This window comes from Phytophthora ramorum (assembly GCF_020800215.1).
Source record: "Phytophthora ramorum isolate Pr-102 chromosome Unknown Phyram_PR-102_s0006, whole genome shotgun sequence".
NCBI classification, from domain to species: Eukaryota; Oomycota; class Peronosporomycetes; order Peronosporales; family Peronosporaceae; genus Phytophthora; species Phytophthora ramorum.
Genome location: NW_027150652.1, coordinates 1,824,507 through 1,850,484, shown reverse-complemented (window position 1 = coordinate 1,850,484; position 25,978 = coordinate 1,824,507). Strand labels below are relative to the sequence as shown.

The 25,978-nt window shown below is 53.3% G+C and overlaps 12 protein-coding genes across 12 annotated transcripts; 6 read left to right on the top strand and 6 right to left on the bottom strand.

Annotated features, from left to right (window-relative positions):
- Nucleotides 1-797: 797 nt before the first annotated feature.
- KRP23_7473 (uncharacterized protein) lies at nucleotides 798-1,925 on the top strand (the record flags this gene model as incomplete). The annotated part of the gene is made up of 1 exon (XM_067892793.1): nucleotides 798-1,925. One exon carries the CDS (start codon nucleotides 798-800, stop codon nucleotides 1,923-1,925), a length of 1,128 nt encoding a protein of 375 aa, XP_067744638.1.
- Nucleotides 1,926-2,441: 516 nt separating this feature from the next.
- KRP23_7472 (uncharacterized protein) lies at nucleotides 2,442-2,951 on the bottom strand (the record flags this gene model as incomplete). The annotated part of the gene is made up of 1 exon (XM_067892792.1): nucleotides 2,442-2,951. One exon carries the CDS (start codon nucleotides 2,949-2,951, stop codon nucleotides 2,442-2,444), a length of 510 nt encoding a protein of 169 aa, XP_067744637.1.
- A 587-nt stretch (nucleotides 2,952-3,538) lies between these two features.
- KRP23_7471 (uncharacterized protein) lies at nucleotides 3,539-4,542 on the bottom strand (the record flags this gene model as incomplete). The annotated part of the gene is made up of 3 exons (XM_067892791.1): nucleotides 3,539-3,557; nucleotides 3,625-3,654; nucleotides 4,253-4,542. 3 exons carry the CDS (start codon nucleotides 4,540-4,542, stop codon nucleotides 3,539-3,541), a joined length of 339 nt encoding a protein of 112 aa, XP_067744636.1.
- A 385-nt stretch (nucleotides 4,543-4,927) lies between these two features.
- Nucleotides 4,928-5,645, bottom strand: KRP23_7470 (Thioredoxin-1; the record flags this gene model as incomplete). Its single annotated transcript, XM_067892790.1, has 5 exons — nucleotides 4,928-4,987; nucleotides 5,069-5,122; nucleotides 5,198-5,276; nucleotides 5,354-5,442; nucleotides 5,517-5,645. 5 exons carry the CDS (start codon nucleotides 5,643-5,645, stop codon nucleotides 4,928-4,930), a joined length of 411 nt encoding a protein of 136 aa, XP_067744635.1.
- Nucleotides 5,646-5,783: 138 nt separating this feature from the next.
- KRP23_7469 (uncharacterized protein) lies at nucleotides 5,784-8,480 on the top strand (the record flags this gene model as incomplete). The annotated part of the gene is made up of 2 exons (XM_067892789.1): nucleotides 5,784-7,373; nucleotides 7,455-8,480. The coding sequence occupies 2 exons, from the start codon at nucleotides 5,784-5,786 to the stop codon at nucleotides 8,478-8,480; spliced, it is 2,616 nt and encodes an 871-aa protein (XP_067744634.1).
- Nucleotides 8,481-8,611: 131 nt separating this feature from the next.
- KRP23_7468 (E3 ubiquitin-protein ligase PPP1R11) lies at nucleotides 8,612-9,045 on the top strand (the record flags this gene model as incomplete). The annotated part of the gene is made up of 2 exons (XM_067892788.1): nucleotides 8,612-8,774; nucleotides 8,837-9,045. The coding sequence occupies 2 exons, from the start codon at nucleotides 8,612-8,614 to the stop codon at nucleotides 9,043-9,045; spliced, it is 372 nt and encodes a 123-aa protein (XP_067744633.1).
- A 207-nt stretch (nucleotides 9,046-9,252) lies between these two features.
- KRP23_7467 (Polycomb protein suz12) lies at nucleotides 9,253-11,729 on the bottom strand (the record flags this gene model as incomplete). The annotated part of the gene is made up of 9 exons (XM_067892787.1): nucleotides 9,253-9,393; nucleotides 9,459-9,576; nucleotides 9,654-9,716; nucleotides 9,782-9,861; nucleotides 9,933-10,322; nucleotides 10,395-10,550; nucleotides 10,625-10,812; nucleotides 10,898-11,197; nucleotides 11,267-11,729. The coding sequence occupies 9 exons, from the start codon at nucleotides 11,727-11,729 to the stop codon at nucleotides 9,253-9,255; spliced, it is 1,899 nt and encodes a 632-aa protein (XP_067744632.1).
- A 136-nt stretch (nucleotides 11,730-11,865) lies between these two features.
- Nucleotides 11,866-15,374, top strand: KRP23_7466 (uncharacterized protein; the record flags this gene model as incomplete). Its single annotated transcript, XM_067892786.1, has 8 exons — nucleotides 11,866-12,579; nucleotides 12,652-12,729; nucleotides 12,806-12,945; nucleotides 13,025-13,262; nucleotides 13,334-13,385; nucleotides 13,468-13,943; nucleotides 14,007-14,105; nucleotides 14,181-15,374. The coding sequence occupies 8 exons, from the start codon at nucleotides 11,866-11,868 to the stop codon at nucleotides 15,372-15,374; spliced, it is 2,991 nt and encodes a 996-aa protein (XP_067744631.1).
- Nucleotides 15,375-15,467: 93 nt separating this feature from the next.
- KRP23_7465 (uncharacterized protein) lies at nucleotides 15,468-19,000 on the bottom strand (the record flags this gene model as incomplete). Its single annotated transcript, XM_067892785.1, has 7 exons — nucleotides 15,468-16,625; nucleotides 16,705-16,746; nucleotides 16,813-17,979; nucleotides 18,054-18,134; nucleotides 18,221-18,352; nucleotides 18,421-18,605; nucleotides 18,688-19,000. 7 exons carry the CDS (start codon nucleotides 18,998-19,000, stop codon nucleotides 15,468-15,470), a joined length of 3,078 nt encoding a protein of 1,025 aa, XP_067744630.1.
- A 265-nt stretch (nucleotides 19,001-19,265) lies between these two features.
- On the top strand, nucleotides 19,266-20,614 carry KRP23_7464 (Solute carrier family 25 member 36; the record flags this gene model as incomplete). Its single annotated transcript, XM_067892784.1, has 5 exons — nucleotides 19,266-19,504; nucleotides 19,579-19,634; nucleotides 19,720-20,264; nucleotides 20,341-20,396; nucleotides 20,464-20,614. The coding sequence occupies 5 exons, from the start codon at nucleotides 19,266-19,268 to the stop codon at nucleotides 20,612-20,614; spliced, it is 1,047 nt and encodes a 348-aa protein (XP_067744629.1).
- A 257-nt stretch (nucleotides 20,615-20,871) lies between these two features.
- KRP23_7463 (Lupus La protein) lies at nucleotides 20,872-22,428 on the top strand (the record flags this gene model as incomplete). The annotated part of the gene is made up of 1 exon (XM_067892782.1): nucleotides 20,872-22,428. The coding sequence occupies one exon, from the start codon at nucleotides 20,872-20,874 to the stop codon at nucleotides 22,426-22,428; it is 1,557 nt and encodes a 518-aa protein (XP_067744628.1).
- Nucleotides 22,429-22,629: 201 nt separating this feature from the next.
- Nucleotides 22,630-25,898, bottom strand: KRP23_7462 (Protein CIP2A; the record flags this gene model as incomplete). The annotated part of the gene is made up of 6 exons (XM_067892781.1): nucleotides 22,630-22,734; nucleotides 22,807-23,028; nucleotides 23,097-23,321; nucleotides 23,410-24,207; nucleotides 24,275-24,370; nucleotides 24,444-25,898. The coding sequence occupies 6 exons, from the start codon at nucleotides 25,896-25,898 to the stop codon at nucleotides 22,630-22,632; spliced, it is 2,901 nt and encodes a 966-aa protein (XP_067744627.1).
- Nucleotides 25,899-25,978: the final 80 nt, after the last annotated feature.

Here is a 25,978-nt window from a genome sequence, read left to right as displayed (position 1 = left end):
AAACACGAGTTCCGCCCTGGTACCGGCGGCTCGCCGCGAACGCGATTTTCCTCCTCGTCCGTATTTGTACAGTTTAGCGTTGTGCGTTCGTAGCGTATTGAAGGATGCATTGACAAAACTGCACACACAGAACTCGCGGTCATGTTCGTGCCTGTGCGTCGAAGCTTTGCAGCAGACGTGTGGCTCCGGCACGTAAGTCGTCGCCAAAGCCGGCCGGCCTTCAAATTTGGCGTGGCGCAGTTGCGGGGCAAGGAGGCACTGTCATGCTTTTCGGTGCTGCGGTCCGCAGCCTGCGGCAAGAAGATATCGCCGCGGGCCATTTTACCAAAACGGACGTCCATAGAGATGGACTGTAGGTTTCTTGTGGTACATGTAGGTTGAACTTTATGCTCACACTACACAACCCTCTCCAGAAGCATGCACATGCGAACAGCCAATTTACCATATTTCCGAGGTCTTTGTGACCACATTTAAGCCGTTGTGAGCAAATCCGATATATTTGAATAGGCGGGTACTGTATTTCAGAGGAGGTGCAAAAGAAATTGCAATTTTGGTCCGTCTTTATTCATCTGCTGTTGGCCAGGTGCTGAATTGGGATCAGGGGTTCGGCGCAGTCAAGCCCCATTCATTCTCGCTATCACCGCGCAGCGAGTGGAACGCGACTCGCCGCCACAGCACCGCCAAGTTCAAGTTGCCCGGCTGCGGCCTCGCTTTCCCAAGACGTCTCTGCCTTCCAGTTCCGCTTTTTCCGGCGTGGCGGCGGACGCATCGAAATAGCAGCACAACAGCCAGAAGCCATGGTCATGCAGAGCGTCCTCGCAGCGACGCCGCAGAGCGTGCTGCACACCACCATCGCGCACGTCTCCAAGCCCTCCGCCTCGGGCGCGCATACCTACACACAGTACCTCGTGCGCGTCTCGGACGAGCGCTCGCCGGGCCTCAACTGGACGGTCTACCGGCGCTACTCGGAGTTTCGCGATTTCAAGCTCGCACTCGAGGACGCCATCAAGCACGGCGACATGTGCGCGCACTGCGCCATTATGTCCAAGCGCACGTGCTTCGTGCTGTTTCCACACCGCCGACTCTTCGGCAACCTGCGCGAGAAGACGCTTGAGGCGCGCCGCATTGGTCTCAACACCTTCCTCGACGCCGTCGCAAAGCACGCACGCACGTGCCGAGAAAGCATGACGTGTCAGACCCGACCGCTGATGGACAAATTCCTCATGGTCAACGACATGCGCTACACGTACTTGAACGTTGACATGAGCGAGACCGAACGAAGCAGCAAAGCCTCCTTGGACGACAAGCGCGGGTCGATGGGCGGGATGGCGCGCCGATCCTCATCTATGGTGAGCCGTCTCGAACGACAGAGCTACTCGGACTACCGCGAGGAAGCGGTGCGAAGCTGCAACGAGGAATGGCTCAACACTACCGATGAGCCTGCTACGGCGGCCACTGATTCAAAGGAAGATCAGCCTCGAGGGGAGACACCGGAGGTCAACCAGCAGCCGAGAGACAGCAACCTGGCCATCAACCACCAGACAATGCCCAATCTCCTGGCCTACTCGAACGACCGACGTTCTCGCACGCACTCCTGGAATGACGACAACCAGCCACCTGTGGCTCGGCAGAGTCTCTCGTCCGACTGGGAGCGCGCTGCGTACAAGCAGCTGCCGAGTACGTCCACTTCCCGTCATTCGGACCCTGGGCTCGCTCGCAACGAGCTGCTAAATTTTACGCGCGGCAGTTTCTCGGGCGGCGGCCGCCCACACCGTGCCGAGGGTCGCCCGCGCTCGCGCAAAGTGCACTTGTCGTCGGCCGCCAAGCGCGTAAAGAAGCTTGAGGAGGCGGAAGCGCGCTTCTCCCTTCAGCAGCAAACGCGCAAGCCCAAATGCCTTCCGCGCCTCGCGCCGATCACCGAGTAGAAATGTAGCTAGATACGATTCCCTTCATCCCCGTCAAGCCCGCCGGCATCGAAGGCGGCGCTTGCCATGTACAGTTTTTATCTATCATCGACATAACTTACAAACAGCACCATGACCCTGTACACACACATTGCCTCGATCACTTCGCGCCAGTCGCTCGTGCCTCCTCGTCATTGAAGCGGTGCCGCACACATTTCTGAACGGATATCCCGAACTTCAGCGCACCAGCGGAACGCACGAATAGCGAGAGAGGGATGCAAACGGCGCTATGCTTCGTCGCACGCAATAGATTCGGCCGCGCCATCGTATGGGGCGTTTCGCTGCTTCGTTCCTTTTCATGGCCAAACAATTGATAACATCGCACGCGAAGGTGGCGGCATGACGTTTTGCTAAATTGACACGAAATATCCATCTAAACTTTGATTTGCCTTTTCTTGTCGTCAGCAATCGGGGTTGAAGCGGTCGCCATTTGCGACGACCTGTGCGTGTACACGCCACGCACGTCGAGGGACCTCCTCAACCGGTGATCACCCGCACGCCTCCGAGGGACGCAATGGTGTGCGCGAAGTCGTAGTTGGGCTGCTTGATGAACATGAGATTCTTGGGCTGGTTGTACTTGCGCGAGACCCACTCAACCATGGCAGGCCCGAACGGTCCCTCAACGCTGAGGAAGTTGAGCTTGATCTTGAGGTACACGTGGTCGAACATGGATACCGTCTCCTTGAAGCCCTCGGGCACGGCTGTGCCTCGCGGGTGGCAGTGCACGATGTACAACGAGTGTGTCTGCTCGTTGGTGCGCACGTACAAGATGGCCTTGTTGATGATGTTGAGGTTCGGCGTCTTGCAGAAGAAGAACACAGCCGGCTCGTTGATCTCGCGGATGTACCGCGCGATCGTCTGGCCGCCACGGGCGCCCGTGCGCAGCGAGTGGGTCTCGTCCCCGTCCTCGTCGTTGCCGCGTTGCGAGGGGCACAACTGCCTCATGCAGTAGATACACATCCGCAGGAGGAAGGTGCGCTCGAACATGATGTACACCAGCGACAACACCGCGATGAAATACAGCGAGAAGTATGTCAGGATTGTCGGGTCCCCCAGCAGGTTGCCCATGAACGTGGTTACCACCATGATCACCCCCAGAATGCAGCTCCACCAAGGCGCGATCACCGAGCGCGGGATATCGGCGCGCTTAAACTTGAGCAGCATGCAACCGACGCCGAAGAGCGTCATGAGTCCCAGGAACGCGTACGTGTATACACCCGACAGGGTCTCCGTGTCTCCGTGCAAGATCAACACGAGGCTTGTGGCCACCAGGAAGTAGCCGATGATGATGAAGTGGTTGGTTCCACGCGCCTTGTTCACATGGAGTAGGAAATCCGGAAGCACACGGTCGCTGGCCAAGCGACGCACAAGGCCAACCACGCCCACGTAGGCAGTGAGCACGGCACCCGACAGCACGATGAATGCGTCTAGCGCTACCATGAGCTGCATGTTCTCGCCCGCAACCTTCAGTCCCATTTCCGCCAGAACCGTGTTCTTCTTGTCCACAATGCCGCCGGGGCCATCCAAGGGCAGCACACCGAGCGACAACAGAGAAATCATCGGGTTGAAGATAGCTACACCCCACCACATGTTCTACGTAGTACAGGAAATTAGTCATAGAGACGTACACTTTGTAACGCAGTGGCAGAACGAAACGTACCCGCAGAGTCTTGGGGAAGACGCCCTCCGCCTGCTCCTCCACGAACTGTGACGACGTCTCAAACCCGGAGATTCCGAGCATAGCAGTCGACGTGCCGAAGAAGATCGCCGTCAGGAAGTTGCCCGACATGATATCTCCCGCGAGGTTAATGTCCGGAAAGCCCGTGTCGAAGTTCGCCTGCAGGGTCTGGAACTCATCCTTCACAACGTACACCGCCGACAGCACGCAGAGCACCGTCAACGTGGCGGCATGAGTGATAAAGATTACCAGCGCCACAACAGCACTTTCCGTGATGCCGATAAGACTCAGCATCGCGAAGATGAAGAGCAGTCCGATCGTGGCCGGCACGATCTCCAGCGATGGCACGTGCGATGCCAAGTAGTTGCACGCTGACGTCCCTGAAACAACGCCCGTGGCAATGTACGACAAGATCGCGAGCGACGCCGCCATCGCAGCCAGACGCTTCGAGGTGGTGTTGAGCAGGACGTTGTACGAGCCTCCGTTGAGCGGCACAGCGTTCAACACCTCTCCGTAGATGAACCGGTAAAGGTACAAGATACCCGCCACAATGGCAAGAGCCACCGGCGCCAGCTTGCCCGCTTTGGACGCCACGAGCCCCGACACGTACAGGCAGCTGGACAGGATATCGTTCCCGCAGATGGCGGTGGCCAGCCACTCGGAGAGCTTGGTGTGGTCCATAGATAGCCGCGCCTGGATCTCATTGAGCTCGCTGTCGCTGGCCACGGACGAGAGGTTGTCTCCCCAGCCAGGGAACTCCCAGCCCTTGAGCGCGTTCGTGTTCTTGTCCACGTGCAGCATGAGCGGGCTGAGCGGGGGCGTGCTGGCGCCGATGCCCAACTGCGCCGCGTGGCTCGGGATGGCCCCGTAGCGAGTGGGGCGCTGCTCGTTGTCGGCCATTGCTGGGTGGTCTGAGTTGGATTGGCAGCACACGGGAGCGGCCCTTGGCGAGTTCGGTTGTGACGCAAAACTGCAACTGCCTGCTGACCGCCAAGATCCCAATTCCTGGTCATAACTGTACAGTATTGTGCAAAACTAAAGAACATCTGAAAGGTATCTAATTATATATCTTTATTGAATATTACAGGTGAATTGGTATGATTATTACAAGTTTTTTGAATTATTTAATAGCGGTTATCAACTATAATGTGTTGTCATTGAGAGGTTTTACTGTACACTACTCGTCAGGATGCGATGCCAGCGAGTATAAGCCCTATCAATTCGAGCAAGCGTCAAGCCGCAAGTGCATTAATCGTTATGCTTGCTCGATCCAGTTGTCCGCGACCTATAGGTCGTTCAGCTGCTTGACGTTGTTGCGCAGGAGATCTTCGTCCGCACCGGAAAACTTCACGAGCACGGCAACCAAGCAGCAATCGAGCGTCAGTCAAGCGATATTCCTACCAATTCAATGATACATCTTTCGTACCGATAGCGACTGCTGAAACTTGCCGTCCTTGAAGTAGAAGAACGTCGGCATCGACTGGGCAACCCAACCACGTACAATTAGCATGACATCTGCACAAGTCGTACAGCACACCACCACAGCAGGACGTACGCGCACGCCGGCCTTGGAAGTCGTGTCATTAAGCTCGTCCACGTCCAACTTGGCAAAGTCAATGCCCTCGAAGTTGGCACTGCGTCCAAAAAGGAAAATCTTTGATCAGTCACACCTTCATGCCCAATCCACCCCATGGACTATCAGCCCGCCCACCTCAGCTCGTCGTAGATGGGGCCAATCATCTTGCAGGGCGGACACCACTTGGCCGTAAAGTACACGATCGCCTTGCGCCCCGTTCCCTCCTGTAGCACACAGCGAAGATATAACCTGGTCACGATCCTCTACCCAGACAACAAAACCCAGCGACTACACGCACCGTGGCGATCTGCGTGTACGCCTCGTCCGAGCCGATGATCTTCACACGGCTGCGGGCGTTCGTGGATAAGGCGCGGCTGCTGTGCAGCACATGCACAGCCGCCCGGGACGTCATCACCTTCCGCATCATCTTGGCTCTCTCGCGATAACAAAAGTGCGGCTGACATTTCGCCGCGTATGACTTGGATTCACTATGGTAAACGCCTCCCAGACCTTGAACCCACGTGCGTCATCATTGGCTGCCCCAGTATCTTGTATCATTTCCAGCATGGAGAGCTCCGAGGCAAGCGGTCGCGACGACCGCATGGCCACGCATATAGGGCGCCACGCCGAGCTGCAAAAGCTGTCGAGTGAAGAGGGCGAGTGGACGCTGTACCGCACGCTGTGCCAGTTTCGCTTGGGGTACTTCTCCTTCCTCGTGCTCATGTGCATCCTCATGTTTAGCGTCACGTTCCTCATGGAGATTTTCTTCGCCATCTTCCTGCCCAGCGCACGCATGGACCCGTACTTCACTGTGCGGGCAATTGTGTTGCTGGCCTTCCTGCCGTTTGCGTTGATTTTCCTGTCCTACTGCTTCGAGGAGTCCAGTCGCCTCTTCCTGGACGCCATCGACTCGAGAGAGGGAAGCCTCGCCAACTTCCGGCTATCCCTCACGGTCTGCATCCACTATGCGCGTCACTGGCGCGAGATGCCTGACGACCGACTGGAGAGAGAAAGGTTCGACGCCTTCCGAGGGGACGACGAGGACCAGGAAGCTTGGTCTCGCTTCGTGAGCTGGATCACGGCTGGACCAAAATATCTGCTGAATACCATCTACACCGACGACCCTTTCGACGACAAGAATAAGGAGTCCGAAGATGAGAAGCGATATGAGCTGGAGCTTTTGTTTCAGCGACAGCAGAGTGAGGAGTCGGGCCACAAACACAGCAGCCGCGTACTGCGTCATCCGAGCAATAGCAGCAGCAGCAGTAGCAGTGACGGAAGCAATTCTCCGTCAGCCCGGTGGAAACGTGCTTTCCAGGCTGCAAGTACGACGGTCAAGTTCAACACCACACATTTCGATGGCCCACCGCTTGATTTCTCAACGCTCGTCATTACGGACGTGCTGTGCCCATTTGTCTTCGAGGTGATCACGCTTTGGACTTTCATGGTTTCTCTGATAGCAAACATGTCCCCTCTAGCTGCTTTCCTGGACTATATTCAGTGTGGATTTTACATGCAAGCAATATACTTGGGCGCCTGGATGATCTGCCACTTTTGCAGTGCTCGAAACCGCAAGATGAGGGAATTTGTGAGCAATTACCGGCGTCGATACCGTGATATGCAGCGAGAATTATTGGAGATGGAGAACGAGAAACGTGCAGAACACCTATGGTTAGTCAGCATTGGGTTTCGCGCTGTTGAGCAGTTCCAAACTGGGTTCTTTACGTTTGTAGAAGCCATATTCGAGTTTGGCTCTCGTTACAGAGAAACATGCTGCCTCTGGAGATCAACAGCAGCAAGTGATACATCAGTCTCAAACGAAGAGCGTGAGCCATTACAACCTGGCTGTGAAACACAGTACACAGAAGCAGCAACATCAACCGACCCAGTAGCTCAAGGCACGTGCGACCCTGTTACGGATGCAAATGAGACCCAAGAGGCCCTAGAGGGCAAACAACGGATGCACAAAATTGGTGAGCGCATTCGCGATTTAAATCTCTGGTCGAAATTTTCCTACGAACGCCGACTGCGGATCCTGATGCCAATCGTTATGGTGAGTGCGATTATCTCGTTCTACGCCTTTTACGCTGGCTGGGGTATTATGGGCATTTGCCTCATTCTTTTGGGTGACACCATTCAAGCCAAGTTCCCCCAGGTTTGTTTTATGTTTGTTGACATTTGGGCCTGATGCTACTACTTTGAAGTACTAACAGTTGTGTGTGTGTAATCATGGCAGATTTTTGGACTTACTTTCAAGTCATTTATCACTTTCTTCGTGATCCTGTCCTTCGTATTTTTCTCCTCTACGTGGGCAATCGGTACGTTCGTTCAAGGCGGGGACTTTTTCGTGTATCCCCCGACGGCCGAGTCTCTCGCTGGTGATGCAACTCCATTCGGTATGAAATTCACGAAATCGCACGCGCACTGGACGAGGGTTGCAGAGTACCCAGTATGCGCACTAGACTTGGCGTCACTGGACATCGTGGACTTTGCGCTTATCGCTGATGCTGTGTACGGCTGGAACACAGCTGTCCAAGTTAAGTCATTCACTCAGCGTTTCAACGGCACAGAGCTTGGCGATTGGGAGTACGTTTCGCGCAACAACGAGGATGCAGATCGCCAAGTGTGGGCCGAGCTTTTCTTCCCCACCATCAACATGACCGTTATTGCCGTTCGAGGCACCGCAACAGCGACGGACGCTCTCGAAGATCTGCACTTTTGGTTCGGTGTGAGCGTTATGCAGGCTGCCAACATTTTCATTCCATTCCTGAAGCAGCTCCCCAGCCAATTTGTCGTGGAGATGCTTTCCATGAACTTCCTCCGCGCCATCATGCCGCCTCCAGTTTACTCCGAGTTGCTCGATCACGTGAGTATCGTGCGCAAACGCGTTGGTGGCGACCGCCTAGTTCTCACTGGTCACAGTCTGGGCGGTGCAATGGCGGCCATGGTCGGTGCCAAGACACACACGCCGGCTGTGTCGTTCTCGGGACCGGGCTTGCTCTACTCTCGCGGACGTTTCGATTTAGATGACGAGTCAATCCGCGACTACGTGCTGACCGTCAAGCCCCGGCGCGATATCGTCCCGCAGGTGGACGAACTGGGCGGCATGGTGCAGGAAATCGAGTGTCGCCGACAAAATCTGCTCGCCTGCCACAGCACCGTCACGCACATGTGCGAGCTCTATGCAGCATGCGGCGACAAACGCAAACGCGATTGGTCCAAGGCGACGCAGTGCCAGGAGTACTTCCACGGCGGCGACTAGCTCACTTCAACTTGAAAAAAATGGCTACACTGTCAATATACTAGCTTTTGTATGCAAGTCGTAACAGTCTTTTTGTAAGAGCTTAAACATTGCGATTTGGCCAGCGAAAACTGCTTTGGAATTTGGGACAAATGAGCAGCGTAGCGCGCGAGGAAGCTGCGACGGAGGTGGTGACGACGTCCCCGCCCACCGAGGCTGTGCCGGTATATCGCGTGCAGTTGCAGCCGCGACCGCACGTGACGTTCGGCGACAGCGTGGTGGACAATGAGCATCTCGGACGCAGGCGCTCCAACAGTACGTGGCTCACTCGACTATGTGACTGTGGACTTTAAATTGACTGACTGGCTGTGCTGTAGAGTGCTGCGTTTTCCACAAGAAAAGGGAGTTCGGTGAGAGCTCCAGCGAGAGCGGTGAGGATTCGGACGATTCGAGCAGCGGCAGTGAGCACCAACACCACGCGCACGATTGCAAACACAAGGTGCGACGTCGTCGTTCGAAGCCCAAGAAGCGCGTGCCTTCGCCATCTTCTTTCGATGAGGAGAAGATGCCTGCACCACCACAGTAGAGAAAGCTGATATAGGAAGTTAATCATCCAGCACAAGTGGTATTGGAGTTCTGTATGGAGAGACCAATACGAAGCGAAAAGCACATGTATTCGGGTGGAACGATGACTGCCGAGGGGATTGCAGTCGGGAGGCACCTCGAGGTAGAAGTAGCAAGCCCCGTTTGCAGAACGCGTGTCCTACTGTTGCTCCAGCTACAGAGTGCTACTTTACTTGGCAGTGCTCGCTGGCGTCTCCCCTTTCGCCGGGGTCTCCTCTTTGGCTGGTGACTCCGCTTTCGCATGGTTCTCCGTTGTAGCCGGCGACACTATCTTTTCTCCATTTTCAGGTGCTTTATCATGCTCCTTCGTCTGCATTATAACGGCTTAATCAGTCGCTGAAAATGCAGCACACAAGGGGTGTATCTGTAGCTTACCTGGTTCTGGTCGACAATCAGCATGCAGTCGATAATCGCGCGCGAGTTCAACAGCGAATTGTCCCACAAGTTAAGCAAATGGAGCAAGAAGTTGTGGCGCAGTCCATGGTCCAGAAGCCTACACAAATAACAAGAGGTGTCTAGTCAACACAATTTCTTTGTTCCATGTAATTGATGGGCAACTCGACCACGCACCATTTCCCTTGTTCCCGAGCAAACATGCGGCATGAAGATGCAACCATGAAGTCCGCCAAGATCCTGTTCGGCAGGCACACGTGTCAGAGATAAACTTCAACTCGAAGTTATCATTTTAGTAAACATACCTAAACTCCTTCACATGGCGGTTCCACTTCTTCATAAATTCCTTCTCTTCCAGCGAGACGTCTTCAAACTCATCCAGTAACTACAACGAGAAGACCAAGCAAAAATGTTAAAGTTGAATCAACCAGGAAGAGTAGAGTAATCGACACGTACCCGCTCGCTCTGTTTCGTGATCCAAGTCTCATCCACGTCGTCATCGCTGTCATAGTCTTTTTCATGGTCCAAAACCACAGCCCCTGTTCGAGAGTGGAAATATTGGCGCTGGAGAAGAGGAGCATAAAACTCCGGTGGTTGCTCTTGGGAGAGCTCGTCCATCTCATCAAACTCTTGCATTAGGCCTTCAATTGCTTCAACGGGTTGGGAGCCGTGGGGGCCATATTTTCCCCCAGACATATGAGTAAAGTGGTGCTCAAAGCGACTTGGCTCCTCATTCGGGAACATTTCAAGCTCTGAGTAAGCCGAGTGACGCCCAGAGTTGTTTCTCCGTGGCAGGTGCTCTTGCAACGACATCACGTAAATATGCGGGATGTTGTCATGACCAACCTGTAGTTGAATGAATTGAACGTTTAGTACACTGATCACTCGTAAAAATACACGTTATTGAATAATGCGCACCGTGGCTTGAAAGCGAAAGCGGTCATGGGACGACACCAAGTGCGCTACGAGGCCACGCAATGACCCAGCAAACATATTGCACCATGCGCATGAATACTCTGAGCGCTTCTCACTCATTCTGCGCAGCATCGAGTGATAGAGGAAGTGGAACCAGACCTGCAATAATACGCACCGTGCTGCGTTAGCAAAAGTTCTGCGCCAAATAACGTCTGAAGTAAAAGGAACCATACTCCTGAACATGGTTTGTGGGCATCCCCAGTCGTAATATCCCGCTTGGGAACCGCCAACATGAAGCTCTCATCGTTTTGATCGCCGTCCTTCTCCACCTTCAACTTTGCCTCGCAGATTCTTGCAAGACGCTGCATCTTCTTCGTCTTTGGCAAGGGAGCCCACGTGAAACGGAACTCGCACTTGACACCTTCAGCAAACCAAAGCGATCAAAATGCAACAGTAAATATCGACTGCAAGCACCACTCACAAAACACCAACTCTCCTCAACATACCTCCATGTACCGAAGACGCAATAGCCGGCAGCTCCACCGTAACGTATCCCACACGGCGTCGCACCACATTCAGGCGCAAGAGGTTGCCGAACAGAGGCTTGCGGCCGTTTGCACACGTAGTCAACAAGTTCTTCCCACTCACCGTAGTCATCACAGCCGGAGCTGCAAACGTATACGAAGGCTGAGAAGCGAGCGTTTCGCTGACGTCGCTGATCTCCACGACCTGGAAGACCAGCACGCAGATATCCGCGTTCAGATGTAAGTACTCCTCGGGCAGCACCACATCCTTCAAGAAGGGAACTGGATAAATAAAACACTAGCAGATCAGAACCTCTGCCTCTCCTCAACCCTCTCCAGCAACATTCTCACCTGGGATTAAGCTCGTGGCCAGCAACGTGAACTGGTTGTCGTCAAAATTCTTCCCGTCGGCCTTGAACACGGAGATGAGCACTCCTGGCCGCTGTTTCTGTCTCTTGAAGGCCTCCATCGTGTCGGACGTCATGCCGATCTTGAACTCCTGCAGCGTAGCGGTAGCCAGCGCTGTCCTCGTGTCTTTCTGCTGCTTTTGTTGCATCTCTCCTTTTACCTCAGCCTTGGCCTTCTGCTGCCAAGCCGGATCCAGGCGGTAGCTGAGCGTGCGGGGCAGGAACAAGGGGCTCTCGAGGTGCTTCACTTCGAGTAGCTTGTACAGCGCCGTGAGCCCGTGGTACGTGGACGCGAACTCCTCCTCCATGTTCTCCTGGCGCACTTTGGTGCGGCGCTCCTTGGTGAGCGGCACCTTGCGATCGTGGCTCTCGTCTCGCTTGCGCTTGCTACTCCCCTGGTCCGCCATGTCGATCGAAATGCAAATGCGGCCAGCCAACCCCGACACTATGCTTTTCCTCAAGTATATTCCCTTCCGTAGTTCGATATCTGATTCTGACTCTGAAAGTGTCAAAGGATCTTTATTTCTGCAGTCGCCGAAGAGAATGACCGTGTCCAGCAGCAGTGAGGCGTCTGCAGCGACGAGCAACCGCACGGGACTGACCTCGACGGCATCGGCGCCTGCCGACGCTAGTGCGGACGCTTCCACACTGCGTACATTCGCTGTGATCCTGTGCAGCGAGTGCCAGTACCTGGAGTTCCCGGGCTGCGACGTGCACGGATCGCTCTACACGCAGCAGATCGCGGACGCAGACGGGAAGCTACACGCCAAGTGTCCGAGCTGTACGGCCGCGACAAACAATGCACGGCCCTTTCGAGACGGTTGTAGACGCTGCAAGGCCGCCACGACCGTGGCTATGTGGGTGTGCTCGCTGCAGGAGATCCAGCAGGCCACGGAGGTCTTTCCCGTCACGACGGAGGAGATCGAGCACACGGTCATCCACTGCGAGCGTTGTCTTAGTGCCATCTTCCCCAGAGCCAGAGAGATGTTGACCACACGCACAGCGACGGAGCCTCTGGCTGCAGCGAGTGGCAAGCCACTGAAAGTAGCGAACTTCCAGCTGAGTATGCCGCATGTGGACGGCTGCCTACGCAAAGGCATGCCACTGCAAGCGGTGGCGGTACAATTGCCCAAGAGTGAACTGCAGTTTGTAGTGGATAGAATTGCGCGCTGTCCGCTGGCGCTGACCTTGACGGGCAAACCACAGTATCGAGCTAGGAAGCTGGAACTGATCACGCAGCAGAATCATTTGCATCAGGTGAGGAAGAGCACGTCCGCTGAAATATGGTAGAGGGTTGGTGACTGAGAGAACTTTTTGTTTTTCACGTAGGTTGCGATTCGCCTGCTAGCGGCGGTGGTCGGTGCTTTTGATGTAGACTCACCGGCTGCTGCTAAACCTCTTCGGCAGGTTCGTCTTTTGATGTTGCCGATGTCGGTTACTCGTAAACTACATTTTTCTAACGCATTTATGACTGAATACTCAGGTTGTAGCAATGCTTGGAAAGATGGAGCCACTCGCATTATTTCTTGAGTGGTCCCCACCTCGTCAGTTGTCCCAGGAACAGGTTCTACCGAACGAAGTGACCTCCAGCTCAACTTTTGACGATCAACATACCGCCTCCAGGTCCACCTTTTCAAGTGCGTCCATATCATTTGAAAATGACATGCTAAACTATTGTTTGTGCTCGCTTGTTTCTGATCAGAATTTTGGAAAATGGATCGAGCTTTTGGAGATCAGCCAGTAACGGGGATGAAAAGTCGGACGAGTGGATCGTGTGCCAATTCAGCTCAGCGGTGACGATTTCATCTGTTGAGCTCAAGTGGCAAGCAGACTTTGTGCCGGGGCATTTTTCCGTCAGTATTTCTAGAGACGGCATGTCATACGAAACGGTGGCGATTGTGATGGATCATGCCGCAGAAAGCCGGATACTTGTGCCAAAGGTTTGTTTAACAGCTAAACTGGCTGCCTGCTTGAGAATGCTTATATCGTTATCTGTTTGTGATCGATATAGGGAACACTGGTGACCTCTATCAAACTTACAATGTTTTCTTCTGATTTGGCAAGTATGTGGAACCGTACCACTGCATTTTCAATCGTGTCGTTCGACACTAATGCACCTTTGCTGTACCATTGTTATGTCAGCAGACGACACATTTGGACTCGAGTTAATTATTTGCAAGGAGTCGGCGTTCAGCTCGGTTCACACTACCACTGACGTGGTGCTGCGAAAGATCCAGCAATGGCTTCTAGATGCTGCTGTCTCCTCTTTGCCTGAAGTCCGAGATCTAGCACTTCAAGCTCTCCAAAGACTGCTGCTGGCGTCGGGTTCCCTCTGCGGGCTCTTACAACTCGCAACGTGTCTTGTGCTCAATTCTCGTGTTGCATCAAATACTGTGGCTGCTGCGATAGATGAAAAGACTTGGGGTCAGCTGGACCAGCTCTCCGAGGACGGTCAAGCCTCAGCACAACATTTTGTAAAGGGACTGGCGACAGCAATTCAACGTGTTGTGGTTGGGGGCCCCTCGTACGTTGAGCAGACATCTCAACTTGACAAGCGTGCCATAGAACTCATGTTCCTGCTGCAAGAAGAGACCCATGTTGCTAACAGCGAGACACTTAAGGTACGACTTTAGTAGACTCGTATGCTTGCAAAGCTTGCGTATTTACACTTGCATGTGATGTAGATCGATACTACTACCTGTAGTGCTGGGCCGTCCGCCTCCTTAGTCACATTTCTCGTTGGACGAGAAGAATTTTTAGGCTCCATCAAGCGCCGATCACAGGTACTGTGGAAACTTAAACCACTAATAAGTACTACTAGTATAGCACGGACAACTAACATGTTGATTATTTTGTAGTTGGGAATGATTATTTTGCACCTGCTGAGTGAGCTGTCTGCTTGGCAAATGAAGCGAATGCAGAAGGCCGAAGAATTCACGGGGAAACGTGAGCTCGAGCTAATGCAGCTGGAAGAACCATTCTCGATGGAGATCTGTCCCGAGTTTTTCGCGATTTCGAACCAATTATTGGTCAGCGTTTTAGCTCGCTGGCTGCGATGTGCCCCGCCACAGGATAGAACCGATCTTCGGCCAGAAGAGGAGGAAGAAGAACAAAAGGATGCTGCATTGAACGAAAATCGCGGCGTACATGATCTATATGATGATTTGACATCATCATTTGGAAATTTTCGAGCTGAAGCCGAGACACAAAGAGATTCGAGCAATTCCAAACCAACCCGGGTCCAACTTCTCAACGGTGGATATCGAAGTCATTCGAAGTTCGCCCCCGATGGTCTATGTGTTGCTGTGCTCGAAATTGTTACGTCGAACCTTCGACGCTTGGTTCTCTCAAGGGTCGACCCGGTTGAAATTGGAATTACACAGGCAGTAGTCCAAAGTGAAGACGATTTACTGTCGGCCCCACCAGCTTTAAACCCCACCGTGACTTCGCTGGAGCAGTTGATCTCTCTAGGCACAAAGCGAAGCGATTCATTCTTCCACGTCTCTTTGAAGGCTGCTGCTGCGATGGAGGTTGGAACTGAAGCTTTTTACCCATCGGCACACCAACGAACGAAAGTGCTGGCTACGCGTATGGGGAAAGGTGCAACGCTGGAAGTGCAAGTGCGCTGGCCTGTTCAGGAGCGCGATCAAGAAGATCCGCGCTACGAGCGACTAATTCTAATTCTCCAATTCGAATGCATCAAGCTTGGTATTCGACACTCAATTCGGGGTAGTTGGTATTTCTTCATGCACTTAGTGGTGGAGGTACCTCCATCCCGGGACACGGAGGAAGTGCTCACGCAGCATTTTGCTCCGTGCATTCAACGTGCGGGCTTCTCGTCCTGGCAAGTAGCTGCGGGCGCACAGGAGCTCTCGATCAATCTTCAGAGGCATCTCCATTGGAACCGTGTGGAGAAGATGTCTCAAGATTCTGGAGCTGGCTGGATTCGTGTGTATCCTGCAGACGTTGCAGCTTACGACGAGGTACTAACTGATGTCGAGGGGTTTCTAGCAGAACATGGGAAGTATAAGTCGACGATGGCGCGTCCGTAGTGCCCTTAGCGTTACCAAAGTGTCGCCATTATGAAGCCAAATGAATATAATAGACTATGAAGATGCCAAATCTCGTCGTTCATTGCATAGGAGCTAGGTACCTCTAGCGACGAGAGTCACAACTGCCTTGTCGTTAACTGAGTAGGCAAACAGCGACGTGGCAACCTTCCCTACAACCTTAGGGGTGAACGTCACCATCACCTCAATAAACTTTCGAGGTTCTATGGTGGTTGTGGAATAACCGCACGAGAATGGCTCCTGTAGATCCTGCAAGAAGACGGTCACTGGTGTCTTCGATCCGTTGCAGACGTACACGGGCACTTCATGCGACTCACCGACGTTGCAACATCCAAATTCTACCGCTCTGGCGTGAAAGTATAGCCCGCGTCGCTTTCCGCGCTTCGTGTAGTAAAATGAATCCGTTTGCGAAGAGAGCTGGTGCCGAGATCGCGCGATCTCATCAAACGGCGGTAGCATTTGGGTCAGACGCCGATCCACCACGACACTCACTTCTCGCAGATAAGACTTACCAACTCGTACTGTCAGAGAGCCAAACCAATTTTCAGCTCTTGGAGACGGGTTGGTGCTTGCTTCACCACCCGCTCGCTGCTGAACGAATGGCTGCGATATCGGTAGCACAGATACAACGACATCCGATGCTGGTTGGATCATACCAGTGGCAGGGCGGACCCTTAAATTCTCGAGAGCGCGAACTTGAAATGGCAACGTCTCAGCCGTGTTGTTTGACAAGCGAAGTATGGCCTTTCGGACCATGAGTTCGCCACTTTTGTTTCGGACACGATCAAACCGGATAAACATAGGGCTTACTTCCACTTGATCGACTGATGAGCTTGCTTGCAGCTCCTGGACACGTTCGCTAGCATTAGCTTCTTCTCGAGGTCGAGCTGTTCTAGCACTTTTTGGAGTCTCCAGCTCCAAATATCGCCTCACGCTTGCTTCGATTACAACTTCATACGGATGGAACAGTGCCTCGATGCCAACACCCCTAAACTGGAAAATTCCAGATACCGCGCCCGCGTAACGCGCATTAAAAGTCACGTGAAACGCACTCGAGGCCTTAGGCCCCAATTCCAATACCGCCGGAGACACGCTGAATTGCTGGCATCCAGTGCTAAGAGGAAGGAGAGAGACACAAATCCTTCCAACTGCGTTCGCTCCATTCGTGAAAACAATTTGTTCCGTCATGATATCGCCAACTGAGCAAAGAAACCTTCGGCACCGTCGTGGTATCTAAAACATGAACAGTGCAGCAGAGTTAGGGTGCTGCAAGACAAAATTCAGCAGACGTTACTACGGCAGAATTTATTACCATAGCAGCATCCATTGTCACTTGAAGCTTATTATGATCCAGCTGTAAACAAGAAAGCCCACCAGCGTCAGTACGGGCGCGTACAAAAGACAACAATATGGAACGCACCACGTCAATGAGTTTGTCAGATGCTGACGGCTGCCTGTGCACAGCCGAAGTTCTCGATTTAAGATCACTTCTCGCTCGGCGTTGATCATCCTTGCGTTTATTTCTCGCGACGCTTCGTAATTGTTGGGCGTGCTCTCCGTAGCGAAAGCGCAGTTGATGCCGATCCATAGCGTCAGGTTCTGAGTCCATGAATTGGTCCTGCCCCGTTTCCCTATTCACTTGTGCTCCACTGCAATCATTTTGTTCGTAGTCGTCAGAATCCGCATAAGATCCTCCAATACTTTGTTCATACTCTTCGCTGACGCATCCAATATCAGCACCCTTGGACCGACCAATTTGATCGCGGAAAGGATTTTGGGTGGCTGCCACGTCGGCCAGGGACTGATCAAGCGTGACTGAAGTTGCTCTGGATTTCTGGTAATCCGACTGCTTCGAATTGACGCCACTGAAGGGTTTGCCGAACGACCGATTGCCTTTGCTGAAACTCTCCTGCAAAATCTCGTCCTGGCTTTCCTGTGCAGCGTGATCCGCGTTGGAATCGATATGATTTTGTGTTTGGCAATGAGCTGCCTTTAAAATACGATGACGGGAATCAGGCGAGTGCTGGCTTCGCGACGCAGAATCAGTGTTGGACGGGCACGGGACCTCACAAATTGTGTCAAGTTCCGGCGTCTCTTGTGATCTACTTCTTCTCACACCGTTCATGGTCTGTCGATAGGGTTCGGTGCCACTAGAAAGCCGTTCAGACTCGCGACTACGACGACTAGCGTCATCGTCGATCTGGGAAATAGAAGCATCTTCTCCCCAACTATCAGTTGTTCGAGACAGCGGCAGCATTGATTCCAGTGGGCGTTCATACTCACGTACAAATTCGCGCATATCTTCGGTCAGGTCGATTCCATGCAGATCCTTTGTCGGTGACGACGACGCTAAAGGAATCGAGTTGTCAATTAGAGCATCAATCTCGTGCAGCGACTCTTTGATGACTCCAGGCCCTTGTGCCAAGTTGGCCACATACTCCGGTGAGGGATCCTCTGCAGTTTCCTGCTCCTGCAGAGATGGATCCTGTTCGATTACCGTTCTTGCCTCGCCGGTGTAGTCTGCAGCAGTATAATCAGACTCCGTCTTATTGCCTTTATCACTTCCGCCCTTAAATCGGCTTTTTTCCTGACGGTGACCATATAGGAAAGACGTCAGCACATCTGCATTTGATCCAAGCTAACGATTCAGGTCTTACGAACCTGTAGGTACTTCATCGAGTTTGGAGTTAACATGAACTTTGTGTCAAAGTGCACATCATAGCCCAGCGAAAGTGCTGTACCCTACTCAATCGACATCGGCACAGTGGGCTAATAAGCAATTATCAAATCAACCAGCACATTACAGCAGCATCCAGTGCGTCACCTACCAATTCTGAGAGGCTCGAGCCGCGATTGAAACGATCACGCAGAGCCACACCTTCAGTCGGGCCCGTCGGGGGTAGCTGCTGTTTTGGAGTACGCAGACGAGGATCTTCCTCATCAACTTCCATATCATCAAACTGCACAGCAGCCACAGATAAGAATCAGCCTAAACCCCACCAAATAGGACAACCTGACTAGTTCACACCAATGGGTCGTCGACATTTCTCGGCGATGAGAGCTCGACATGGTCTAGATTACGCGACTTTCTCTCAAAGAAGTCGCTCGGACGACCACTGGAGTTCATCTGGTCCCAGTCTTCGCCCGCCAGTGCCCCCACATCCTCCGAAAAACTGTCGTCTCCCCCCAACTCGTTCTTCTTCAGAAAAGTAGCTGTGCCACGCCACAACCAGAAAGTCAGCGCCCTTACCAACCATCCCTGCACCTCTACAGTTTCTAATGCTGCCCAACGCACCAGCGTCGACAAACTCGTCTTCTCGCGGCATTTTCTGCAGTTGTTCTGCGAATTTTGAGGCCGGAAACGCGTCCAACGCCGGCAGATCGAAGCTGTCGTCTGTCTCCGCTTTGTACTGGTCGTCCAGCTCATCTGTCCCCGCATCGTAGCGCTCCTCCTGCGCCGTCTCGCGCTCGATGGCCGAGATGAAGCTCAGCTCGTCGCCCACGTCGCTGCTGCGGCGCCGCTGCTGGCGATCACGACGGCTCTGCGCCTTCTGCTGCTCCCAGCGCTCCAGGTACGACGCCATCTGCGTGCGCGGCGGCGTCTCCATGGCAGTCGGCTCCAGCCCTCGTCGTCAGTTGCCGGACTTTTTCAAATGAGAAACCCGTTGAATATGATTCACATTTCGCGAGGTTTTACTAATTGGCCTTTTTTTGACCCGTTGCGTTTTTTCAACTTGAAAGCGGTATACAATTACTAAGTGTAATTTGTGATGGCGTCGGGCAGGTTCAAATTCTGTCACAAGTCGCAGATTCCTGTGGTGGATGGCAGGCCGTGATCAAAGTCATAGTGAACGAACGACCACGAGGGGCTCAATGGCGCCCGACGCGGCTGCGATCAATGCGGCGGCCGCTGCGCCAACGCCAGCGCCGACCAAGACTATCGAGGCGGCAGCGAGTGGCCAACCGCCGGCAGCTGCCACCAGCGTGCGCGTGCCCAGTGGCAGCTTGACGTACCGACATTTTGTGGGCGGCGCCGTCGGCGGCATGACGGCCGCGCTGCTCACGTCGCCGCTGGAGGTTGTCAAGACGCGACTGCAGATCCGTGGCGGGAGGTGTGTGCTGCTGCATCGGATGCGAGTTTTGTATTGAGTTTTGCAAAGACTGACGTGGGTTTGGTGCTGTGCAGTGGATCTTTCGGCACGCAGACGACGTTCGGAGTCATGCGCTCCATCGGAAGAACAGGTAAGGTTTGCAGCTGTGTAGATGCGTTGATACTAGAGCGTATTGGATGCAGGATCGCTTGCTTATTTTTGGTTCTGGCTGCTAGAGTCGATCTTCGGGCTGTGGAGAGGCATCACGCCGACGCTGATCGGTGTCATGCCGGCGCGCGCAATGTACTTTGGCTCGTACTCAATGTTCAAGAACAAGTTCGCTAGCTATGGCATGGATGGCCGCTTGTACAATTTCCTGTCGGCGGCTGGAGCAGGATCCATCTCGGCGACGCTGTGCTGCCCTATTTGGGTTGTCAAGACGCGTCTGCAGCTGATGCCAGCGCATGCGACGACTGTTGCTGCTGCTACCCGCCAGAACGTGGTGTCTGTGGGTTTTGCTGAGGTTGAGACGGCTGCGACGAAGGCCAAGCCGCAGTTCACAAGCGTTCGACAGGTGGCGGTGGAGATGTACCGGAAGGAAGGCCCACGGGCGTTCTTCCGTGGTTTGACGGCCTCGTACTGGGGCATTACGGAGAGCGCAATTCAGTTTGCGCTGTACGAAGAGTGCAAGGATCACATTGAGGAGCCTACGAAGCTCAAGTACTTCCTGACAGCTGGTGCCTGCAAGCTTCTTGCATCTGTGTGCACGTATCCTCACGAGGTGCGTATTTTGCCAGGCAATTGACTGCGTTCGTGCTTCTAGCAACTTATCAAAGCGCTTGTTTCTGTCTGTGAAGGTGGTGCGAACTCGAATGCGGGATCAACGTGCACCGCTGAATTCAAAGGAGCTCAAGTACGTTTTGAACGATGTACCGTGTTGCTGAACACTATTTTAACGTTATCCTCGTCTTGCATCGCAGATATCGCTCTATGATCCAATCCATCATCAAGATATACAAGGAGGAGGGTCGACGTGGATTATATGCAGGCATGCCGGCTCACCTGATGCGTGTCGTGCCCAACGCTGCGATTTTGTTCACGGTGGTGGAAATGGTCGGCAACCAGGAGTAAGCCGCCTCCAGTTTTAGATTCCGCCCCGCTCTCGTGAACGTCGATTGCAGCAGTAAATAGAAGAAGGAGCAGCGGGGCTTCGTAGGGTAGGAACGAGGCAATAATTTGATTGCAACAAGTTCAACTTGTATACTGACTTAAGTTACAAAATCGGCGATCTCATTGGTCCTCGCTGCTGGCCAGTCATTCGAAGTGAACGGCCAAAGGCCATTGACTGTCATTCCCGTACCCGTCCACAGAAAGTCAAGAGCTCAGCCATGGCATCGCTGGAGGCCCAGATCAAGCACCAAGTGGAGTTCTACTTCGGCGACAGCAACTTCCGTCGCGACCGCTTCCTGCGTGAGGAGACCAAGAAGCACGAGGGCGGCTTCGTGCCCTTCAGCATCCTCTTCAAGTTCAAGAAGCTGGCCGCGCTCACCGTGGACGCCTCTGTGCTGCAGGCCGCGGTTGCCGACTCGGACGTCGTGGAGCTTAATGACGCCAAGAACGCTCTGCGCCGCAAGAATGCGTTGCCTGAGAAGGACGACGCCGCCGAGCGCACCATCGTGCTGGCCGGTCTGGGCAAGTCGTTGCCCACCGTGGACGAGATCAAGGAGGGACTCCAGTCGCTGGACGTGGAGCTGCTCTTCATCGACCGCAAGAGCTTCCGCCGCAACTTCTCCGGCGTGGTCCACGTGGAGCTTAAGGACAAGGATGCCGTGCAGCGTGCCGTGGACACCGCGGACAAGCTCGCCATCAATGAACACGTGCCCAGTGTCATCTCGCTCGTGGACTACCAGAAGCTCTCGAACGAGGACAAGGTCGAGTTCGACAAGGCCACTAGCGCCATGCTCGTGGCCAAGGACGTGCCGCAGAAGCCGGTTACGTTCTTTCTGGACGAGCTCCTGCCCATCTGGAAGGACGATGCCAAACTGCGTGCCCGTGTGCGCTACTTCGACGAGTCGAATGAACTCTACCTGCTTTTCTCGCAGGTGGGTTTCGCTAAGCAGGTGAAGAAGGCCCTGGCCAATGAGCACCCTGTCGTTGTGGATGAGAAGAAGCTCAAGTTTAAGCTGGTGACCGACACAGACGCCATTAAGGCTCGCCCGCGTCGTCAGGAGGACGAGAAGAACGTTAACAAGAAGCGTAAGCGCGAGGACGAGAAGGTCATTCACATCTCGAACGTTGGCCACCGCACGCGCATGGACGACATCAAGCAGTTGCTCGCAACTGTCTTTGACCCGGCGGCCCAATCGCCTTACGTGGAGTACGATGGCCTGGACCGCGCGTCGTTCAAGGTCAGCGTTGCCGATGCGACATCGTTGTTTGAGAAACTGTCGGCTCTCTCCGAGCCTGAGCTGGGCGGCAAGAAGGTTTCGTTCCACCTTCTCGACATTGACGAGGAGCTGAAGATTGACGTTCAGTATGACGAGGGTCTTATTGTGCATTTCAACGGAGTGGACGGCGAAGTTTCGCGCGATGACATCAAGGACACTGTCAACGAGAAGCTTGGTGACAAGGCTACCGACGGTGCTGGTGTTGCCTTCATCAAGTACCAGCTTGGCGACAAGGACGGCTACCTCCGTGTGTCGAGTGCTGAGCTGGCAACGGAAGTCGTTGGTATGTTCGAGGATGGCCTTGAAGTCAATGGTGTGACTATCCCTGAGGCCAACATTGTTGAGGGTGACGAAGAGAAGAAGTTCTGGGAGGATGCCCGCTCGGCTCGCTACAAGCGCTTCAAGCAGGCGAAGTCCAACCGCGGCCAGTTCCAGCGTGGACGCGGTGGTCGTGGTGGCCGTGGCGGTCGTGGAGGCCGCGGTGGTCGTCGCCACTAGATGGAGAACTAAGGTGCCAAGAGCGCAGATGTAGTGGCACCAGTTTTTTCTGATCATTTTGTACGCCATCGGCATAGTGCAGAGTGCATAGCTCCGAGATTGGAGACAACCTGGGTCGCTTAGATTCTCTGGAAAAGAAAAAAATAAATATATTGTGGGCCCGCTTTCATCACCTTCAAAGCGCACTTGTTACACCAGAGATTACTTGTCTCGAGCACCATCGCTGATTTTAACGTTGTTGTCAACCCCAGAGCTCAGCTGATGGATCAAAGCCTGAAGTTTTACTTGTTTGCCGACCTCGTTTGTCTGCTCAAACCAAGATGATGTTAGCCAACCAGTCAGTCACAACAAGTTTAATGGATAGCAGGCTGGACTTACCAGACGGCGGATCTCTTCTTCGCATTTACGCAAATGCTCGTCCTTCGATTCAACTAGGAGTCGCTGCTCTGCTGCCTGGATCTCAAGCATAGCTATATCGCTTTCAAGCTTGCGATGAGCCTTTCTAAGATCGTCGAGGTCTCGGGCAACAACCCGGCGCTTTTCCCGCTCGTCTTCCAATGCGTTCTTGCTGACCGTAGCTACGTCATCAAGCCGCGCCATCTAATCACAAATTGCAAGTCATTGTTAGTTCTCGTAATACTGATTCCTGAAAGCACACAGCTGCGTACCTTTCGCTCAAGCTGATCAGCAAGCTCTTTCTTTTCCTGTAGCCGTGACTGGATCGAGATATTCACTGACTCGAGGTTTGCCATGTCATCCCGCAATGTGTCTATCTCGCTCTCAGCAGTTTTTTTCTCGTCCGTGAGAGCTTTATGAGCCTTTGAGAGCAGTACCAGCTCCTTGTAGGTGTTCTCGTTCGAAAGCTTTTGCTCGTTTAGCTCGTCTTCCAAGCGCTGCCAACAAAACGCGTGAATGAATCACAAGACGGCGTCAGCCTGCCAATTTACAAACAGTGTTGATCACATTACCAAAAAAACGTACCCTCGTTTCGTCTTGTGCCGCCTCAAGCCGCTCTCGCTGAGTTGTGTAGTCCCCCGAAATCGCAGCAATCTCTTCCCGCAGTTCCCCCAGTTCCTTCTCACGAATTTTCATCTCTTCCATGGATATCGAGTGTGTCTGAGCAATTTCCTCGATCCTAATTTCGAGAACTTGGACTTTGCGTTTAAGCTCGCTGTTTTCATCTTCCAAAATTCCTCGCTTTGCACGACTTTCTTGAAGAAGAGATTCACGTTGCTGAAGAGTACTGATCTTTTTGTTCATGTGCTGCCCCATGCTTTCGCACTGCATCGTAACTTCGCGGAGCTTTGCATCGTAAGCGTCAACCATTTTCTGCATAGCGTCATCTTTTTGCCGAATCTGTTCAGCAAATTTGACGCCGATGTCTTTAAGCGCCTGGTCTTGCTGTGCCTTTAGCTCATCTTGTAGGTGCAGCATTTGCTGCATCTCAGCCTGGAGCTTTTCAATCGTCTTGGCACTGGCCTCTGCATTAGCCTGGAGTGAAGAAATTGTTGATTGCAAGCTATCGCTTGCATCACCAACTCGCTGGCTAAACCCCACTATTCCCTCAGCCAATCCAAACGCATGAAAGCGCTTGTTTCCGGAGCTGACAAGCGCCTGAGTTAGCAGCAGCAGTGTTTCAACCACGATATCTTTGTCGGTGCGATTAAATAACGCGGCACCTAGCATGGCCGATACCTCAGATGTCTGAAGAAATTGGTTCAACGTGCGCTTGTTCTTGTCGGTCATATTATCGTCAGACATGAGGCTTGACAGGAGACTCTGCGCAGACAAACCAATCGTAAGAAACACGGATATAAGTACACTTGCGCGAAACATTCATCGTTACCACTAGATGGATTGAAAGCTGAGGGTGGAAACGTATTAGGTCGTGTGGCTCGACCGAGCTGATAAGAGCAGACTCCACTTGAATCAGTGTAGCACACTATTATCAACCATAATGGAGTGAGTACATAATGTTGTTTCCCACTGGATAATGCATGTGATGTCATGCGTACCTGATTTAAACTGATCGTTTCAACGCATAGTGATCGTATTGCGGGTAATTCACTCAACTTCGCAAGGAGATGACAAACCTCCACGCTGTGAAGATATTCATCAGAATTGCTGAGTGCCTCGTTGTCATCTGCGCCTTGTACCACAGCGGTGGTGTCATTAATACAACGGAGCATTCCAGCAACGGCAGGGCTCAATCGCTCTGCATTTTCCGGCGAATCAAATAGGCTTCGAAGCGAGCGAATGTCGTCGCCGATCACCTTCAATACCAGTTGGGCCGTCGTCGTTGCTGCGAGCTTGGACGGATGAAGTGTCGCTTGAAGCACGCGGTAAAGAACATCTTGATCAGATAAACCCTTGATAAGCATCTTTCGAAACAGGTGGCTAAGCTGGACAATGGATGAAAGGAAATGTGCAGCAACGAGAATCTGCTCTGCATCACCATTTAAGTTGATCGTCATGAAGCAGTTGTCGATTGTCGGCACAATCTTTGGATATTTCTCCAGTAGCTCCAAGATTTCTTGCCGGTCGGCGAGGTCACACAGCAAGTCTACGCCCACAACCTGCAGCAAGGAGCGCCGATCCAGAATCGTAGAAGAGTCTGACATACTCTCGTCAACATTATCATGCCATGAGCCGTCGAGAACCGAAAACACGAGCGCAAATGCTTGGTCCACATTCTTCTCACTAAATAGCTTGCTTCCCATAGACTCCGACAGCACAAGCCGCGCCAGAATTGCCATGCTAAACACCAGCAGCTCCGCACCCTCCGTGCTGTTCAGCAAGATCGTCAGCGAGCGGTAAAAGTCCTTGATCTTCTTCATCTCTTTGGCATAAATACGAACTCCAGCACTTATTTTGATCATCTCCGCGAGCACTAGGAGCTGCAGTTTGAGTCCTGTGTCATTCTCGCATCCATTCCGAAGTGCTGCAACTGAAACGCTCTCGACGAGCCACTGCAGCAGCTTACAAAGCGCGTGCGACGGGTATCCAATGGCCGTTTTCCTTGCAAAAAGGTAACAAAGCTCTAGCAATTGCAGCGTCTCCTCCGGACTTTGCTGAGTCTGCGTCGGTTGCGAGTACTGAGTGGGCGTCTCCTCCTGCGAATCCAATGGCTTGTCAGGCACTGCAACAACCAGCAGATGCTCCGCCAGCGTGTCCAGTAGCTGCAGACAGAGCGTCGTGTGGTTTGCAGCGAAGAATTCGTTGTGTGCCGAGAGTTTGCGCGCCGATTTGTAGAGATCTGAAGCCGTGGCGGCACTTGGGGACGCCAGATACGAGTCCACTGCCAGCACCAGAGCGGACCTGCCGGGCTTCTTGCCGCGCTTCTCCACGGTCGATCGACGGCTGTAGGCGCCCGATATGGAGGAAGCGAAGGAGGTGAAGGTCGCGTCGGCCTCCGAGTCGTTCATGGCGTCCGGCGCCGGCCACCAAGAAGAGCCCGAGGCGCTTGCCATCAATCCGTTACTTTAGAGGTCTGGATACAAATACTACCTGGTAGTATAAACGTTAAGTTCGCAACACATTCCTGAAGTGC